We start from the raw sequence: 15,154 nt of genomic DNA, 5'->3' as shown, positions 1-15,154 counted from the left end.
TGGGAAGGTAGGAAGGGCAGTGGGCAAATGCCACTGTCAACTGTTAGCGAGGCTGATAGAAGAGAGGGGCCATTCTCCACCCAGCAGTCCTGCAGTCATAACCCGCTGACTCAGGCCTGGGGCACAAGTCTGGTCACAAAGAAGTCAAAGCAGGGCCCAATTATCCAGTGATGTGACATTATCGTGTTAAATGTGCCTTAAGTGACAGGATCGGGAGCTGGGACTGCAAAATATTTTCATTATGCTCTTTTGGAAATCACTCAGGTATTTGTTCTGAAGTTATGTTACCAACACGTACCTCAGGTGTCTGTGGGCGTCTAAACTGGATCAAGTAAGAATGCTCTCAAAGAAAACAAGGAGAGTAAAGGGAAGTTCCCACAGGCTTGAAAACACGTGCACAAAATATTCAACTGAAAACTGCATTTCGGCACTTAAAACACTCTTTACACTTTTATTCATCCTTATTCAATCTTTTTTTTAAACAATATATTTCTACTATAAAATTATTTTGGTTATAATATGTGCTCAGAGTAGCAAACTCAAGCAATACGAAATCCATTACGCGAAAGGGGAGTCTTTCTCTTCGCTTCCCCAGTTCGATCCTGAGGTGAGCCCTGCCAGCTCGGGGTGCGCATCCTCCCATCTGTTCATACTCACATACCTCGTTCCTTAGAACATGTCATTACATCAGTCCACATGGCCCCACTCGGCAGCACAGGAAGGAGCGATTTAGCCGATCTGAGTTGGCCAAACAGAACTGACTGATATCAGAGGCTGAAAGCCCCCTTTTTCTAACAAGGTGTAGTATCAGTATTTACCTCGACCAAGTAGCTCTATTATCATAGTCACCAGGTCCTTTGCCTCCTTCCATTAAGCAGGGAGAGTGTTACAGGATGGGGTCCCTTTTCCTGGGGGATCTGGGGCATCTCTGCCCAGCTTACGCACACTTCTCGGGGCGGGTAATGGGTATGCAGGGCACTGTGCTCCTAAGTTTTCCCTCAATAAGCCCCATTTTATATTTATATCACACGGCACTTGTGGGGTGTGTGTGTGTGTTTGCGCGCGCATGCGTCTCTCTCCTTTTTGTGTGTGTGTGTGTGTGTGTGTGTGTGTTCGCACACATGTGTCTCTCTCCTTTCACATGTTACTGAATATGCAGAGTTTATTTACTCACTCTTCTCTCAGCAAGGTTTCTGGACAGAAAGTGCTGGATCATAACTTATACACATGTTAAACCGGATAAACCAAGGAGGTTATGTGCTCACCATCACTGGACATCTCTGCCAGTCCTTTCCTAAACCAGCCGAGGAGAACACCCGTGGAAAAGTCAGAGAGAATCTCTGCAGTGCACACTATTCGCGGTGTTTCCTCAGACGGCAAATCTCACCTTTGGTTCGATTCTCCGAATCAGCCCTCACTAGGTTATTGGAATCCGGCTCACCTGACTCATACACCCCAGCAGCCGCCCCACTGCCTCTGGGCCTGTTCTCCACAGAAAGACTCTTTAGAAACCTGCAGCTCTCCACGGCCCTTACTCAAAGTACCATGAACTTTAAATTGGAACGTGACAGCAGTGGAAAAAACCAGTATAAAATAAAAACCATGCAGATGCCTCTACATTCCAATACTATTTTACTTATTACCTGAGGAGACACATTATTTGGGAGGAATGAGTATTTCAAAGTTTTGATTATAAACTTCAAAAGAACAGCATGGAATTCTGCTGTTTGCCTTCCATCTCCCCAGGCTCTCATCTAGACGGGAGAAATCAGTCGGCCTGAGTAGAACAAAGGTCCAGATGTTATTCCTGCAGTCACTGGGCAGGAGATGCATGTGCAGATCGCACTTGCTTCCCGCCACATCCCCAAAAGCGGCCGACCAGGTGGCCTTAGCAAACTGGCCGAGTACATCCTCTGGCTCAAGGTCTGTGTTCTTGGGGGCTGGGGCTCCTCACACTCTCTACCCTCACTCAGATTAGAATTTCTTGCTAATGAGCCTGTAGCTTAGTTTACCAAGTGGAGCGAGATGGGGAGCCGACCAACTGAGGCAGCAGGGCAGGCTCAGGCAATTGCCAGCTCAGACCTGAGCCAGGACTCTGGGCTGTTGGGCCAGTGATACAACTGAGCTTGCACTCTGCCTACCCCAAACTGCTCTCTTGCTTGGCCAGGGTCAGACGCCAAGCCAGGCCCTGAGGGCCAGATCCAGTCCCTGACCCTTCAGGTTCAACCCCAACTCAGGAGGCGCTGTGTGTTTTCACACACACGGTGGGGCCATACAGGCAAAGCATCGTTCTCTCCCCTCAGCCAGGACACAGGAGCCACAATCTGGCCTGTCACAGGTAACAATAACATCCCCCAGCCACCATCTCAAAAGGCCTGCCCTGTCCGCAGAAAGGAACACTGGGGCCACACAAATGTCAAGAACCAAGAGTGGTCTGGGTGAGAGGCCAGTTTAAACGAACAAAACAGAACGACCTGTCCTTGCCTCTTCAATGACCATGCTTGGTGAGCTGGCTCTAGATAAACGACTCTGGTAGAAATGAAGATTCTCTTACCTTGTTCTCCCCGCCCCCGTCCTTAAACAAGGGCCCCATTATTCCTCAGGGTTTTCAAATTCCATCCAGAATTCCCTCTCTAAAAGCCAATCAAAGTCATTTCTGGGCAGGGGGAAGCCTGCCAAAGGTAACAGGATCAGGATTCTGGCAGCCATATTTAATAGGAAATTAGTTATGGAGCAATCTGTATTTTTAGAGACGGGCCTTGTCAAAAGTGTGGTCTTTGGGATATTCTTTTAACTAACTCTGCTCTGTTCTTTCATCACTATCCCCTAGTCCTTTAGGGGTTTCTGGTAAGTGGTTGAAAACAAAGCCGTTAAAGGATGGATTGGTGAAAACTCATTATTTTTTATTCACTAGTTTTCTATATCCTTTTTTGCTTTGACTGTGTGTGTGTGGGAGAGAGAGAGAGAGAGAGAGAACGAGTGAGCACAAGCACACACTCCAGGGGAGATATTGCAACTAATTATAATGTATCTTTGCTTATTTAGAATTTTGGAGAGGAGGTGATAATTTCTGTGAGCCTGAGAATTATTCCCAACTCTTGAGTATCCAATCCTTAAGGTGATCTGTGTACATCTAAGTATCTAGTTATGCTTTTCTCCTCCATTTTTATTTTTTAAACTTTAAAATTCATTTTTGACCAATGACGCCTACTTTACCTATTAAACAAATTTTCTATCATTTAAAAAAAAAATCTGTATCATTATAGTTAAGCGGTTTTCATAAAGCTTTCTTAAAGAAAAAGCCTCCTACAGGAATGGCAATGTTTATAGAGACATGTCTGAAAAGAACACTGATTTAATATGTAAAACGAAGGTAAAAAATATTTCTCTAGATAATTTCTCATTAATTTAGATACTCTAATAATGAGTCTCAAGTAACACACTAGTGAGTCTGGATCATTTAATGTGTAGACCCCCAAATTAAAAACTTTCCCAAATAAAAATGGCAACCTCATTAATATGAGGCAGTGAGGTCAGGGAGACCTAGCTTGTGATTTTATTAGCTCATGTTGGTTGTTTATCATATACCCTGAGCAGAATTGTGGTACTGAGGGGCAAGATATTTTATATTTTGTAAGTGGATTTAGATAATAAACACCTCAAATATATGATTAGATTGGCATCCTGAAATCACTGTTGAAAAACAGTACATTCCTTTAGTAAGTCATGGAAGACAACTTGTACCTCTAAGTACCTGAATGACACACAGCTGGACACCACTATTGTTTCAGTATGATTAATAATTACATAAAAATAAATTTAGCATCACAACCTGACGATGCACTCAACCCTGGTCTTGAATTGGCTGCCCCCTCTCAAGGTCAGGCCCCCTTAGTGAGGATGTGGGGCAAATGGAACTCAAATACATCACTCCAGAGAATGCATGAGAACATGGACAAAACCCACACTACCATTTATAGATCTTCTTGTCCAACCTTACTCAAAATAATTCCTTGATACTAATGAAAGAAAATGCTTTCCTCCAGATTGAGAACAACAACAACAAAAAAATCACATAGACAGGAACAACAGGCAACATCTAAGATATCTATAAAAAAAGGTGCTAAACTAATATGTTAAGTTTTAGCATGAACCTAGGATACAAGGTCAATCAACGAAAATGTATTTCTATATACTAGCAAGTAATAACTGGAAATTAAAATGGAGGAAATACCATTTATATCATCAAAACTATGAAATATTTAGAAATAAACATGACAAACTATGTATAGTCTGTACACTAAAATTACTAAATAGCATTGAGAAAAATTAAAAAGATCTAAGTGGAGAGATGTCTTATATTCACAGTTAGAAAGTCTTAATATTAATATCAACTCCCCCAAAACTGAGCCATAGATTAAACACAAGATTCCAGCAGGGTTTTGGGGATAGAAATTGACAAGCTGATTCTAAAATTCTTCTGAAACACTAGAAAAGACAGATCTAAATTATAGTGACCGAGGTCAGTGATAGCCGAGAGCAAAGGGTGTAGACTGGGAAGTGGCATAAAGTGACCTTTTAGGGTGATGAAAACATCCTGTTATCTTGCTTGTGGCAGTGGTTACATGGTGTATGCATTTGTCAAAATTTACTGAACTGCACGCTTATAATATGTGCCTCTTACAGTGTGAAATTGAGACCTCAATAAAGTTGCTTTTAAAAAGTACTACTAGAGAAGTCTGCTCGAGCGACACTACAGACTTGATTCCAATTTTAGTTTCTACTCATAATTTTCAAATCACTTTATCAGTTTTCTAATCTGCAAAACAGGGACACTCTCCACCTGGTCCTGCTTTGGGAAATACTATACAACTGCTCCTAATTACTTGTGGATTCACCTAATTGCTAAAATTTATTTGTAAGTACAAAACCAAGATATGTGGTGCTTTTGTGGTCACGGATGGATACGTGCCTGTGCAGAACATGAGAAATCTGTTCCCGTTGTCTAGCTTTTCTCCAAAATGTAAGTCAACATTACAGATATGGTCTGGCCCATGCAGGGCAAGGCAGGTTCTTTTCAATTTTCACAAATTCCGTAGCTTTTCCACAAACCACTGTCAACGTAAGCCAACGAATTTCTTCCATCTTTTGTGCTTCTCTTATTATTTTCTTTCAACGTATCGCCATTTCTTTTCTCAACACTGGCAAATATAGAATTTCGTTTTTTGAGCCGTCCATTGTTCTTGAGAGCTGTCATGTTTCCAAACCTTCACCCACGGGATCAGAGATATCTGTTACCTATACCGTGGAAGCTCTGATGGGCTGCTATCAGTGACAGACTTAGGTGAAAAAATTTACTCTCCTGGTTTTCAAAAACTGATGTTATCAGACACATTTAATCTGCATCGAGCTTTACTTCTATCATCTCTTTCTACATGGAAGTCCAACTTATGCACTGTCTTCCTATCAACTTTGTTGTTCACATCAGTCAACTTGTAATGTTTTTAAAAGCTGCAAATTTGAAAGTTTTTAAAAGCTGAAACTTTTAATGTTTCAAGTTCTCTTTAGAGCAGATTCCATACTAATCATTGAAAAGCCACTTATTTCCTCTAAACAGAAAAATGCAGCAAAAAAAAAAAAAAGAAAATCTATTACGAAGATCAGAACAGAACATGCTCAGGTAAGGCATAACCAGTTTTTACTTTGTGTTCGATGGCCTGACAGGATAAGAAAAACACACATTTTGGTTTTATATGAAAGCATTTAGTACACATTGTTAAAAAGGGTAGGATTAAAAGGCTGATATCACTGATGAATCCTGTTTTCAATGCAAACAAGTCACCCACTCCTCCGGCCCACCTATCCCCTCTTATTCCTTAATATTCTAAGAAATTGTGTACGTGCATACACACACACACAAACATACACACAAAAAAAACACCTCAAATGAAAATTCCCCAAGATCTAAAGTAACTCAGTAGTAATTCAATTGTATTTTTATATTATTTTTAAATTTAAAACCAAACTTTAAAAAAGGAAGGCATCCAGATACAGGTCACCATTCACCTTTACAAAAATACCACACTACTTATACTCAATATTGATATACACGTGAATATGGACTTGGATGGTACCCTTGGTTCAAACAAGATATGTTCTCACATAGGAGAGGCATTACTCAAACAATCTGTAGTTCAAGTTCCAGGCAGCTGCTCACTTGTGACCTACTTCAATTACATAGCTCTAAGTTCACAGAACAAATAAGCTACTCTAAATAAAAATATCACAGTTTCAAATACTTTTGGTTCTTATTAAGAATTAAACAATTTATTGTTAGCTAAAAAAAATTTAAAAAGCTCCAACACCTCCTGGAAGGTAAAATACTCCTAAAAATATAGTCATTAGGAAATGACCTTGGGGGAACACAGGGTCAGACACAGTACCTTCTACCCACACAGAGAGGAGTCTGATGGAATCTAAGGCACGTGAATTTTACTTCTGGCTCTTATACACCTAAATCAACCATCTCTCACGACCACCTCCCATAACTGTTATATTCCTATCGTAACATCATCTTGGGGAAACCTAATCTATTTCTAGCTAGAGTTTAAATAGCAATATAAAAATCATACCAATTTACCCAATTTTTTGGTGTTATCACCATTCACTTGGGTCAAATGGTATTTGGAAAGTCAGGTTGCCCAGGCAGAAAAATCTCCAGATGAAACTTTTTTGGTGGTAATTTGCCTGCGTCTTGACCTATAATTCTTTTTTTTTTCTTTCTCTTCTTTAACGCCTTTAAATCCTCCTCCCACCCTTCCTTCTATCCCTGACCTATGGATGTTGCCGTCTCCCCTTAGGAACTGGATCTCTGAAGGCAGCGCGTCTCCGCCCATGTGCTCGCAGGGTGTACCCGGGGCCTGGCGCACCTAGGGTATTTGACCTATAATTCTTGATGTGTATAATGAAGTACATGTGCAAATCTCGAACTCCATGGATTCTGTCTTTAGGGGTGTTTCGGTCACGCTTCACAGCTTCTCAAATGTGGCACTCATTTTGGTTAGAGGTTTCAAAGTTTCTTTAAGCCATATTTCAACAAAGCCTACTTAAAAATGGTATGATTTTAGATGTTTGTACTACAGAGCTCCACAATATTGAAAGGGCACAGAGCCACGCAAACGTGAACTGAAATGCCAATTCAGTGACTTAATCAATTTCAAAGAAACGGAACAGAAAGAAGGAACCTGGCTCATAATATTAGTACATCAAGACTATACTGAGGACCATGATAATAATGATCTAGATGACAAAAAGTTATATATTTGTAGAATCTGAGTGCCGAAAGACACATTTCAAGATTAAGTCCAATCTTCCTTATTTCCAGACAAAGAAAATGAAGTCCAGAAGTTAGGCAGCTTACTTGGGGTGAGCTAAATTAATTCTTCTGCTTTCGAGTCCACAGAAACACTAGACCCTTTCTGTGATAAAAATGCGACATTGCACACCCTATGACCCGAGAGATACAGAAACACAGTTCTTGATTTACCTTCCAGTTTTTGGACAAAAAAATTGTGTGAATGTAGCCATCAGGACTAAGAGCACAGAAGACAATGACATCTTGATTGTCCACTTAAAGGTTAATGTTATAATGTTAAATTTGACGTCAAAAGAAGTAAGTAGGCAAAGCTTGTAGGCTTAACAAGTATTTGTTTTGACTGTATCAATCAGGAACATGGCAACACAGAACCAGTACTTGCTTTCCCTGAACCACAAGAGGCAATGCAGGCTGTGGGTACCTGTTTGAAGTCAGGGCTATGTGAGGCTATTCAGAAATTTGGCATGCTCTTCTCCTCTTGGTAACAGGGTTTCTCCTCCTATCTTTGGACCTGTCTTTTCCTAGGAGAGTGAAAATAGTTTAATAAGAAATGGCTCAACATTATTTGCACGGGTCACTAAAATTAGTCACCTCGCAAATGACATACCTTTATCATTCCGTCTCGTTCCCATTTGAAGAGGCCACAGTTACTGAAACAGAAGGGATGAGATTTACTCAGCGGTGAGGTATGGGCCTCCACACACATACATCAGAAGAGTGTCTCCCACTCAAGCAGAAGCTGATCAAGGTAACACTCAAATTCCAGGCCAGGCTTGAACGCAACTGAAGATCCACACTCCAGTGATGTGTGAAATGACCTTCGACTCTGTGATAAGCCAGATACATCAGAGATGGAATTTCTAGTGGTAGCGTGACAGGGTTATGCACATGGTGGGTCATGGATGCAAGACAGTCACTAGGATGACAGGTTTCGGAAGCTAGTCCCCTTCTTCTTTTTCTGGAACTAAAAGGTTGTGATCAAAAAGGATCGATCTTTCTTCTAGTCAGGATAATCCTCCTTTTTCATAACCCAAACATGCTTGCTCTCTTATTCAAAAGACATAGAGACCTTTGTTCTTTTTTTAACATGGTGGGTGAGTCCAATCCTGAGAAGGAATGTGGCTACAATGCAGAAAGATTACTTCTACAAAGTTTACTCTGGGGAAGAAAGAGAAACAGAAAAGAAATACAGGGAAATGGGAGCGAGATGTCTTTCCTTTGGGATATGAGAGGGTCTGGGGCCAGAGGACTGTCCTACCTGCCTGTCCTTCTTTCCTATCTAGTTTTGTAGTGGAAGCCCTGACTTTTCTTTTCTTTTTGTAATGCAAATGCCTGACTGAAGCTTTGACTGCTGAGCATCCATATCAAAGAGGCTAACTCAGTAATAAATGTATTGCCAGCCACAGGACCAGACGAAGACCCAGGCGGCCCACCTCCCCACCACTGAAGTTCCTTTCAGAGATCTCTGTTAATTTGGACAACTGACCATTTGGGCTATTTGTTTTCTCCTGCGCTTTAAAATCCCCTCTCTATGTTTCTTGTGTTTTAAATTCACCAATAAAGAGTGAGCTCTGAAAACCTTAGACTCTACTCTCGACCTCAATAAAAGCAGAACCCTAGGCCAGTGTGCTCTCGCTACCCGAGAGCTCACTGTGTTGCCCCAGGTATGCTGTGTAATTCTCAGGTCTTGTAAGTAATAAATCTGACTCTTTTCAGAGTTTCCTAATTGTTATTGCTGAAGGGCGTCTTGTAATCATAGTAAGAATCACCCGGGCAGGTCTGCAACACTGGTCTTTGACAGGCTGAGACCAATACGAAACAAGGTTAGACTCTCCTGCCCTGGGAGTCAGCACGCCAGTGGCCTTCGCCTTGAGCCTCTCCATCACCTTGCCAGTCTAGAGACTGGTTCCATGTCTACTGAGAGAACTTTTGCAGCCCACTAATAGATCAATGATAATATTATGAAAAAGATCGCTGTTCTAGTCCGGGTCAGCAAAAAATGCAACCCACGGGCCAAATCCAGCCTGCTACCTATTTCTATAAATGAAGTTTTATTTGAACACAGCCCAACCCATTTATTTGTGCATGGCTGCTTTTGAGCTACAACAGCAAAGCTGAGTCGTGAAAGAGAACATGTGGCCAGTGAAGCCTAATATATTTACTATCTGGCCTTTACGGAAAAAGTTAGCCCACTTCTGCTCTAGAAGTGCTCAAGAATTGACAAGAGAAAGACCAGAGAAAGCAGATGTTCTTACAAAAATAACAGTGTCACCTGGAGGCTGAAAAGGCATCTTGTTCCTCCATTTCTGAGCTGTATTTACTGCTTATCCTTAATAACAGAAATTTCTTTTAATACTCAAATGTTTTACGTGAGCTGTTGTTACAATAATCTGGAGAGAAGTCAAGTATCGATATACACGGAGGTACTTAAAACAATTGTACTCTAGACTCTAAACAATTCACAAATCAGCTCCAGACAAGGTGATGAACTAGCACGAGGTTCGTGCCCTTTTCCTCCAAATTGATCCTGAAGAAACTGGCAGTGAGAGGAAGAATGGGTTCCAGCAAGCAAATAACCAAAACCAAACAAGCAAACAAAAAGGGAGTGAGGATATCCTGGTGAGACATCCTTGGGAAGACTAAAGGTGATCCTGAAATTGCCTCAAATTCCATAGGATCAACATTATAATGCAGTAAAGGCAGAAATCAGTGACAAAAAAGATCACTAAAATCAATCCTATGTATTTGAAAATTAAATATTACTAACCCTCGGGTCAAAGAGGCAACCGTCAGGGGCAGAGAAAGACAGTGAACTCATGTTAACGTTGGTGGGATCCTGCTCAAGCGGCACTGCTCAGAGGGCAGAGCGACTGGCCGTGCAGGAGGTCTGTTCACACGCGTCAGCACAAACGCGTGAGGAACGCCTTGCTCTACATGACGGCTATGCTGTTGCAACAGCTACCACGCCACGACAGCTAGATGTCACGACAGATAAACGTCACGATGGCTACGTTGTCACTAGGCCATGTCACTAGGAATGTTTTGGCTCCATCATAATCTCATGGGGCCACCATGATATATGTGGTCCGTTGTTGATGGAAACATCGTTATGTGACATGTGGCTTTACATAAACATGAAGAGATGACATTTGACAAGCTGTATGTGATCACCCACCCTGAACTCCACAGGGTGTCGCTCACGCCGTGCTCTATGTGAATAATGCCCAACACAGCAACTCATTTCTATATCCAAAGTTCTCCACAAAAGTTAAAAAAAAAAAAAAAAATACTCCTTAAGAGTAGAGGAAAAAATCCCTCTCCTAACTCCCAACGAACACACATATTCCTCAACGTACCTTACGCATACTTCACTTATTCATTCAATAAACATTTCTGAGGACCTAATACGGGCCGGGCACTATAGTAAGTATTGGGGATAAGCAGTGAAGAGGGCAGGGTCCCTTTCCTCCAGCAGCTGTCAGAAGTAAGGCCTGACCGTCACACAGGACTGTATAGTGTTCCAATAGGAAAGCATTTACGCGGGATGTGGGTTCAAGCCGCCCAGATGGGACGAGGAGCCCTGGGCAGTTCTCGTACCTGCAGTGCTTTTTGGGAAGTCTGTCAAGGGACACACATCTGTTTCCACAGGGACACTTGAAAAACCTCTTGACGCCATCGTGCCAGTGGTAGTCGTGCTGCTCGTGGACGCAGGTGTCTGAAGGCTTGAAGTGGGTGTAGGCGCACTGCAAAAAACCAGCAGGAGGCACATGTGCTCAAGGGCTCTGAAGGAGAAACTGGCTGGCTGCTACAAAAGCGATCTGCTCCCCCGTCACCACCCGGGTGCTTGCTGGTTGGTGCAGCTACCTTCTTATCTTCTAGTGGCAGGGACCTCTGAGTTTTCTTGGGTCCCTCTGACTGATACCACTTTTCCTCATGTTTGCCCCAGTTTCTAGTCAGGCACAAAGTACACAATAACCTTCTGTGACATCAAGACAACAGCAAGGGCAGAGGAAGAAAAGGACTGGAAACCTCTCGATGGCCCTATTGCAGGTCTGTCCTATGGTCCCTGCAGTTCCTTGGTTATAGGATACTGAGGCACGGGGCCCATCTAGGAAGGCGGATCAGCAGCTCACTCATTTTCTCTGACAAGACCTCTGGAAAGGATATAAGCTTATTACTACTCCTACTTTTTAAGCAGCAAAACCAACAGAGAGATATTAATTCACTTAATGTTGATTTTCAAAAGGACTGAGGAGAATAAGAAATGGTGGATGAAGGCCAAAACAGGTGCTGGGACAGTGCAATGTTAATTTCTGCTAATTCCACTGAGCCTCGATAAATAACTTCCAATTGTGGCAACCTCAAAAAAGGGCACAGTGGAGTGGTATGCCAGCTGTGACAAGTGGAAAAATGTCCCTCTTCCCTAAGGAGGTACACACCCTATTCCCTAGAACCTGTATGTTAGGTTACATAGCAAAGAAGGATTAAGGTTGCTAAATGTTGGTTTTAAGACCAGGAGATTATCCGGGATTATCTGTATTACCCAATGGAACCACAGAATGTCCTTAAAAGTGCAAGTGGGGCACAGAGGGTGATGCCATGAGGGCTCAAGCCATGAGAGCGCTCAAGCCACCATTGCTAGCTTTGAGGAGGGAGGAAGGGGCCACACACCAAGGAATATGGGCAGAATCTAGAAGCTGGGAAAGGCAGGGAAATGGATTCTCCCCCAGAGCCTCCAGAAGGAAACAGCCCTGAGGACACCAGATTTTAGCCTCCTGAGCCCTACATAGTCTTCTGACCTACAGAATGGTAAGATGATATCTTTGTGTTGTTTTAAGCTACCAAACTCGTGGTCATTTGTCAGAGCAGCAACAGGAAACTAATACGCCAGCCATGTCCTTAGGCTTGCCACTCTGTCAGAGTAAAAGCTGTCATCTGAGGTAAAACCTTTACTTATTCTCAAAGGTCTGAACTTTCTCAAGGAAGCCCTACCTTTGGTGGCTAGTTCAGGGCCATCCCCTAAATGTAAAGGAGAATCTAAGGCTTTTAAAGGAATAGAGAAATTGTACTTGGTAAGTTAAGCCTCTTCTTCCTTTAACACATGTATTGGAGATCGATTGGTGAGGTGGGTATAAAATGAGTGGAAGAAACAGTGCTCATCAAGAGCTTCCTTTCTATTTTTTTCTGTTTTCTATTAATATTGAGGAATAGGGGATTTGTTATTTTCTAACAGACTTAGGGTAAAAATTCTGAAAACATAGATTAATAATTTACATTCTGCCTTTAGTACATTAAGCCCTAAGTAAAAAAGGACAATAGCAGTTGGTCATCACATGTGATGCCAGATCAAGTCATTCAACCAAAGTCCCAGGGGCTGGGAATCGTGCACTCAGGGAGTGTAGAAACTTGAGAAAAAGGTAAGAATAACTTGGATCCAATGGGCAAAGGGATGTTAGAGGCACATCTGCAGAACCAGGAGCTGTGGTCAAATGAAGGGAAAACCTCATTACAAATGCTCCCCCATCAGGCTCAACTGCCAGATCAATAGGAAGCCAGGTCCTAGGCTACCAGGGGCAGGTTGGTTTCCAGCCTAAATAAATGATCTAGCACATACCGTCTTGCATGTCACTACTCGACATTTCACTTCTTTGATGTTCCTCATCTTTTCTTCCATTTGTTCTTTTTTTACCAGTGGCTCAAAATAGAGTTCCTGCATCTCAGCCTCGGCCTGGAATGACAAGGTATACAACGGACTTTGTACCAAATCCAACATGTACTCAGGCAGCAGTTCAATAACAGACAGAACGGAAGAGAGAAGCTCATTGTCATCAGGACACTTGATAATAGCTCAATAAAATGCAAACCAAAAGATGATCATAAGTAAACACCATTCTTAACATGCAAAAAAAAAAAAAAAAAAAGGTGGGGGGGGAGGGATATGAAACCATTTGTTAATTGTGGTGATTATTTAAAATGCTAAATAAAAACCTAAAATACTATCATTACTAACAGTGTCACCATGTCGAGTGCACACCGGAAAGGAATGCGTCCTACGACCCCAATACAGACTCAAGCTATGGAAAGTATTCAGAGCCCCCAGTGGCAATGGCCCAGTCTTTTCTACGCTCATCTCCAGACCAAGCACCTGGCAAGAGGCACAACAGGGGGAAGGTATGAGGGCAGAGAGGTATTTACAGCAGAATGTAGTCACAGGTCTGTGTGAGAGCAGCCACACAAGGCACAAGGACCCAGGGTCTTTGGTGGCCACGAGGCTAGAGGCTCAGCTCTACAGTCTTTGGAGCACTTCTCCTGATTGAGTTTCAAGTCCAGTGGAAAGATATATTATATAATTGTCTAGTTAGTCATTTGTTAATCAAAAGAAAAGCAGATTATTCAGAGTACTAGCACTAAGTGGGGACAATAGTGCCCTCAAGGGACCATTTTGAAAATCTGTAAGAGCACTTTTTTTGTTATCCCAATGACTGCCACCTCGGCTACTGGCAGGGGCCAGGGATGCTACACCATTTGCAATGCATGGAACTGTCTGCCATACAACAAAGGATCGTCCTGAATGTTTTATGGGATGTTATGTGGATGAAAAACCTGATTATAACCCTCGAATCTAATTGCTTTATATGCAACCCTACGATGTCTGTGCGTGGTACTAATATACACTGAATACTGCAAGAGTGCAGCTAGGCAACTCCCGTGTATGTGGAGGGACAACTGTGCTTGGTGTCTTCAAAAGTTTCCCAGGATTATTCACTGTTTTTTTTTTAAATAATCACATTTTCAAAGAAATAGGCCCATGGTTTTTAAATTACCAAGAAAACATACCTATACAAGTCTTTCTAGCTGTGTCAAATATTTACAACACTTATAAACCCAACACTGTTTACTTCATTATTTCTCCTACGGTAGTTGTGCCCATGTGTTTACATAACGAAATATATATTTGGAACATAAATATTTTCATTTTTTCTTCTTTACAACTAGGATATTATATTGACATTTCAATATAATTTAACTACTTAGGCGATTATATTATCGACAAATTTTATTTCCAGATAATAAGGGAGCAATGCAAAATACTTATTAAAAAGAGAGATTGTAAGTGTTGGGTTGATCATTACTGGGCATCTGAAATGCCAATATAAAAATATTTGAATGGAAAACTCCTTTCTCACATTGCAAGGCAGAAAGAAAATAGGTGATGGTGGTGAGCCATTTAAATTTAAGTTCATAGCCATAACTACATGAAAACATTTTTATAATACTAAAGTCTATTTTAATAATGTTAAATGATATTCTTCAATGCGAGGACAAAGGGAAAACTAAAATCTACTGGAAATATTCCTGTTCTTCAAAACAAACTCAAACAAACCAGCACATAGCTATGTCTTACTTGAGGTAAAAGAAACAGACTCTTTGTCCCATGACACTGCCCTGACAGCCAAAGGCCATCTCTGCCATCTTTGATCTTTTGAGCTCGTACCTCTTTTATGATCCCTGTGTGCCTCGATTTTGCTTTTAGAATCTTCTGAAATTCCTCGGATTCAAGGTAGGCAAGCTGTTCTCTCCGTTTTTTCCTGGCAGGCTCCAACTCATCCTCAGCTAGAGCAAAAAGAAAAAGCATCAGCTGTACCAGAGGACTTTCAGAGGCCAGCGTGCCCCATTGGCTCAGCTTCCTCCATTTTCTGTCTCTGCCCACCAGGCCCTTCAAATTTAATTTATCCCAGTGGATACCAGGAGAGGAAGGCTCTTCAGAAGTGAGCTGGG

At 41.9% G+C, this 15,154-nt stretch overlaps 1 protein-coding gene across 3 annotated transcripts in view; it reads right to left on the bottom strand.

The window, feature by feature from the left end:
* Positions 1-7,300: 7,300 nt before the first annotated feature.
* The window catches only part of MCM10 (minichromosome maintenance 10 replication initiation factor), a 29,521-nt gene continuing 21,667 nt past the window's right edge, over positions 7,301-15,154 (bottom strand). For all 3 annotated transcript variants that reach the window (XM_006906969.3, XM_015585659.2, XM_015585658.2), the window contains exons 16-20: positions 14,871-14,989; positions 12,990-13,103; positions 10,973-11,118; positions 7,983-8,025; positions 7,301-7,896 (exon numbers count right to left, since the gene is read on the bottom strand). In XM_006906969.3, coding sequence (XP_006907031.1) covers positions 7,813-7,896; positions 7,983-8,025; positions 10,973-11,118; positions 12,990-13,103; positions 14,871-14,989 — 506 coding nt within the window. In that variant the 3' untranslated portion in view covers positions 7,301-7,812. The remainder of the gene's footprint in view (positions 7,897-7,982; positions 8,026-10,972; positions 11,119-12,989; positions 13,104-14,870; positions 14,990-15,154) is intronic.

This window comes from Pteropus alecto, unplaced genomic scaffold (assembly GCF_000325575.1).
Source record: "Pteropus alecto unplaced genomic scaffold, ASM32557v1 scaffold11, whole genome shotgun sequence".
In the NCBI taxonomy this organism is placed as follows: domain Eukaryota; kingdom Metazoa; phylum Chordata; class Mammalia; order Chiroptera; family Pteropodidae; genus Pteropus; species Pteropus alecto.
This window is presented reverse-complemented; position numbering and strand designations above follow the sequence as displayed.